Source organism: Anneissia japonica, unplaced genomic scaffold (genome assembly GCF_011630105.1).
Source record: "Anneissia japonica isolate Jap-2015-1 unplaced genomic scaffold, ASM1163010v1 scaffold6537_len306802_cov134, whole genome shotgun sequence".
Classification (NCBI taxonomy): domain Eukaryota; kingdom Metazoa; phylum Echinodermata; class Crinoidea; order Comatulida; family Comatulidae; genus Anneissia; species Anneissia japonica.
The window spans coordinates 97,630-102,635 of NW_022717339.1; the positions used below are offsets into that span (position 1 = coordinate 97,630).

A 5,006-nucleotide genomic window follows, 5' to 3' on the forward strand; every position below is an offset into this window, starting at 1 on the left:
ATGGATTTATTTATTTATTTTTTATTTATTTTCTTGCTTTTCTTTCTTTTCTCTCTTTTTTTTTTTGCGCTTGCTGTTCTTTTGGTTTCTCAGTTATTGTTATTGTAATGATTTAATTGTTTTTTTTAAATTTCTTTAAACTGTATTTTATTTTAAAATGTTATATTTCCTTGTTGAGGACGCCTTAATGCAAGCTCTTCATTAATGGTGAACTGCACGGGTTTTCCTCATTAAATAATATTCAAATAAAAATAAATAACTCAAAGTATGAAGATTATTCAAATTAGTGAAATTACAGTAAATGTTTACTGAGTTTTATATGTACAAACTTCAGTTTGGAAACTGAGTGGGAATATTTTTAATGCATCTTTATATTTAAACATGTGAAGCTATGAACCGTTGACTATTTGCATAATATTTCCATTTCAACACCAATACTTGGCATGTATTGTCTTTTTGTCAACTATAAAAGTAAAATGTTCCTGCGTATTTAACCAGCACAAGTAAGGAATTGACAAGTATACAACTAATAAATAGTGGCATTTACGGTTGGCCGGTTAGTGAATTTTTTTTAAATAGGTGGTGGTTGGAAAGTATGTGGGTTGTCACATATTTTTTACAATTTCAGTAGTTGAAAATAAAATGTTTCAATACTATATGTTGCTTGGACTCTGTGTTCAAAACGTAACATGTGTAGTGAAAACTAGGCCGACATTGAATTTTGGTGAGATCATTCGGATTACAAAATCTGAAAATGGCCACTCTTAAAAAGAGTCCCCAAAAACTTATGCTAAAAATGGAAATAGTGCCCCTCTTTGAAATGAAAAGTGTTTGGGCGAGTTACTGTGCGTATTTCAAGGGGAGTGTAGCGAAGTAAGGTGGGGGTGAAAGTGGTGGTGGTTAAAGTTTAGGAACATATTTTGGGAGATTTATTTTATTGAAAGGGATTTGCAGTGGACGAAGATATGCTCTATACTGAGTACTCGTGTTACTACTACTACTATACTACTACTACTGCTGCTGCTATTATTATTATTATTATTATTATTATTGTTATTGTTATTGTTATTGTTATTGTTACTGTTATTGTTATTGTTATTGTTATTGTTATTGTTATTATTATTATTATTATTATTACTATTACTATTACTATTATTAATATTACTATTACTATTATTATTATTATTATTTTGCTCAATTTCATACTGTTCATATTATTATTCATATTAATATTGTTATTTTGCTTAGAGAAATTTGAAAAAGAAAGAATTCTCTGCAGCCAGCGGTGAAGATATAACAACCTATATTTTTACTCACAGTTTGCATATTTTAATCTAACTTGGATATTTTAAGGAAGAATTTGATTGAGGTCATAAATAAATAAACCAATTAATATCGACCTGTTATAGTAGTATTATTATTTTAATAAATTTTAGCACAAAATACGTACGGACATATCAGGCTAAAATTTGACGTACAGAAAAATGAAAAACAAATCTAACCTGATGCAGTTACTCGGAAGTAACACGTTTCAGAATTTCCAGACTTATCGGTAGCTGTATACGTCACATTGATGAATGCACTTAAATCACCGTCCGGTATTTCTATCACGTGACCAGGAGAATGCGAGTTAATTACGTTTGGATGACACAAAGAATCATCATTCCACGTCGGAGGTATCCAACACACAGCGGCTGATCGTGTAGTCGATGACAACAGTACGTGCATGTCATCCGGACAAGATGATCCGTGTGAGGGTGGCATTTTATCTTGATCTGAAAAAGGAAAAAAGAAATTTTTCTGCTTGGTATTGATTCCAGCATTCTCCTCATGGATAACATATTTTTCACTATTGTTAGTTTCATTAACAGATTATTGTTCTCCTTTATTTAATTTAGGCCTATTATGCTAAAATAGCAGGTGAATAAAACAAACAGATCAAATAATAATAATAATAACAACAACAACAACAATAATAATAATAATAATGAATTTATACAGCGAATATTCGCTGCCATGTTGCAGGATTGCCTGAAAGTAGAAATAAATTTACTTTGTATCTCTTAAGGCCTTTCAACACGAGGTGATTCATAAATTGGACCATCAATTACACTTGAAAAATAAATTTTTACAGCAGTCTTTTTATAGTATTTTTGTATGTTTGTTTCTGTATTTCTTTATAATTTCTTTTTACTTATTATGTACCATTCCTCTAAATTTTATGATGATCTATTATTAGGTTTTTTGCGTAATCTTACAGACAGACAGGGGTGAATATACTTTGGCAGAGGTAAAATTCGCTGCCATGTTGCAAGATTGCCCGAAAGTGAAAAATAAATTTACTTTTTATCTCCTAGGGCCCTTCAACACGAGGTAATTCATAAATTAGACCATTAATTACACTTAAAAAATACATCTTTACAGCAGTCTCTTTCTATTATTTTTGTACGCTTTGTTTCTGTATTTCTTTATAATTTTAATAATGTACAGTTTACTGTATATTCTTCCTTCCAAAGGGTCAATTAAATGCTTTTGCAATTTCAGATTTTGATCATCACTATAATTTAAGATTATATATTATGAAATGATACCTCATACCATAAATTTCAGAGCTAAGAAAATTATTGAACTCATTTAATTTTTCTGAACATGTGCGCAACGGTAGTAATAGGTTCACATACATTTTTCGCACAGGTACAGACGTGTTCTATTGCAATACTGGTCATTCCATTTCCCTGAAGGATAGTATTCAATACAATGTTCTTTAAAATTTTCATTATTTGGCTCTTTACTTGCGAAATCTAAAAGAGATAAAAAAAAAACAGCAGTAAGCGTTAGAGCAATCACAATTTATGGTTGTTTGAATAAATGCAGATGACTTATCAATGTACTCTTGTTATTTTGTAATAAACATGGCTCGCACATTTTGTCCCTAGTTGTCATCTAAGTTAAAATGACAATGTCGATAAAAATATAGGCCTTTTTTATTTGATTATGATCTCGTCGTTTCTCCTTGTAAGCCTGTAAAATTCAAGGAAAAATACTAGAATATTTATTTGTTTTAGTATCGTTTTTTTCCCACTCAAATTAAATAACATTAACAACGCAGAACAAAATGGGATAATAATTAAGAAAAGGTTCGTGGACGGAGACAAAAAAGGTTTAGAAAACTTTAAATAATTACATTCTGTGTATTTACTATATAAATAGACTTATCTGACAGGCATTTTAATAAATTTTTTGCTGGTCGTCATATGTCTTTCTTTCTTCTTTCTATTATTAAAATTTCAAGAGGCTGTCCCACTCAGCGAAGCTGATTTCCAGGAAAGTCCTTATCACAAATAAATACAAGTTACAAAAAAATACACAAAGCATGAGAAAACAGCAAAAACTGTACATTTCATAGAAAAAGTTTTTAAAAATAGCAGAAAACCCCTAAGAAATTTTTAATAGTTTTTCTTTATAATATAGTATAAAAATATATTGTTATGTAGAAAAATTATTTTGCCAAAATAATAGGAACCACTAAGGGTCTATACGGCAGGATTTCCTAAGTGAAGAATACTTGCCATCGAGGGATTCTTATCTATCTACAAAGAATTGCTTTATATAGGCCTATAATTTAAATTAAATTAACTACAGTAGGCAGCTATTTATTACACGATATTATACACAGGAACGCGCATCGCCATAGACACCGAATGGCTTCTAAACTCTTAATGTTGCAACTCTTTCTATCTATCTATGGCTCTGGCTTCACGCTGGTTTCACGCTGGCTTCACGCACACAGAGCCATATAAAGAGTTGCGACATTCCACTCCTTGGTTTGCGAAAGTCACGTGGTACACACCGTCCATTTTGTGTCATAATCTTCCCGATGAACACATGCAAAGTATATGTGTTACATACATTGCATATTAATTTCACACACTTAATTGCGTTTACAATTATATTTATGATTTACATCACTTAGTATGGACAGCGTATTTGAATTCATATATAATCGAATATTTGCACGCGTGCGTGCTCGCGTAAATTCCGTGCTCGCGTAAATTATTGGAATGAATTAGAATTTTTTTCTTTTATCATTAATTTGTCACATTTTAATCAACGAAGACTGAAGACCCGACGTATTTTAATTAATGGTAATCTTTTCTTTTGTTTTAATTGTTTTTAAAAATGGTAATTTCGAATAAAAATATAATTATATATTTGGCCACGAAAAATGTAAATCAACTAAAAAGCCTATTTTATTACGCTCTTCGTTCCCCTGAGATAGATATAGGCCTATATATATACATATATATATATATATACTGTCTCTTATACACATCTTGTCATTTTATGTCATTAGTATTAGCATGATAACATCAATGTATTTTTAAAAATTAGACAGCGACGTTCTCTCAGAAGTTGTTTTGTAGACGTTTATCTATTGATGACCTTTTGACCTCCTTAATTCGGCAATATAAGATTTTCGGGTCGATTGCAGTCGAGACGGCCCGAGTGGAGTTCCATGTAAATGTTTCGTACGGAAAAAAAAATCGCGAACAGGAACCATCTCAAATCCATGGCAACAGATAGGACGCCCTCTCCCAAAACTGATTACTTTTTCTCTTTGGTATAATAGCGCATGAATGACGCCCTCTTGCTAAATTGGAAACTTTTGAACCTTGACCGACGCTTCTATTTGTTACGCTTAAATCGCGGAGAACGCTATCTTGTGTTTATAAGATCTTTATTTTTCTCTTCTCTTTTTCTTTTCCTTTTTCCTTTCTTTTTCTTTCCTCTTCTTTCTCTTTCCCTCCCTCTCTCCTCTTTCTTTTCTCTTCTTACCCAGCCCGGTACGACGGCTTGGTCAGCCCGGTACGACGGCTTGGTCAGCCCGGTAAAAACCGTCGGGGGGGGGGGCAGTCTGCCCCCCTGGCCCCCGCCTTTTATGCCACTGCTTCATGCAGATCTGGAATCAAATCTAGGTGGTGGGGTCAACATTCCTCCCCCGGGAA

The 5,006-nt window shown here is 32.3% G+C and overlaps 1 protein-coding gene across 1 annotated transcript in view; it reads right to left on the reverse strand.

Moving 5' to 3' along the window:
• Window positions 1-1,497: 1,497 nt before the first annotated feature.
• LOC117110173 overlaps window positions 1,498-5,006 on the reverse strand; it is a 57,868-nt gene continuing 54,359 nt past the window's right edge. The window contains exons 15-16 of the mRNA XM_033252783.1: window positions 2,682-2,801; window positions 1,498-1,775 (exon numbers count right to left, since the gene is read on the reverse strand). Coding sequence (XP_033108674.1) covers window positions 1,498-1,775; window positions 2,682-2,801 — 398 coding nt within the window. The remainder of the gene's footprint in view (window positions 1,776-2,681; window positions 2,802-5,006) is intronic.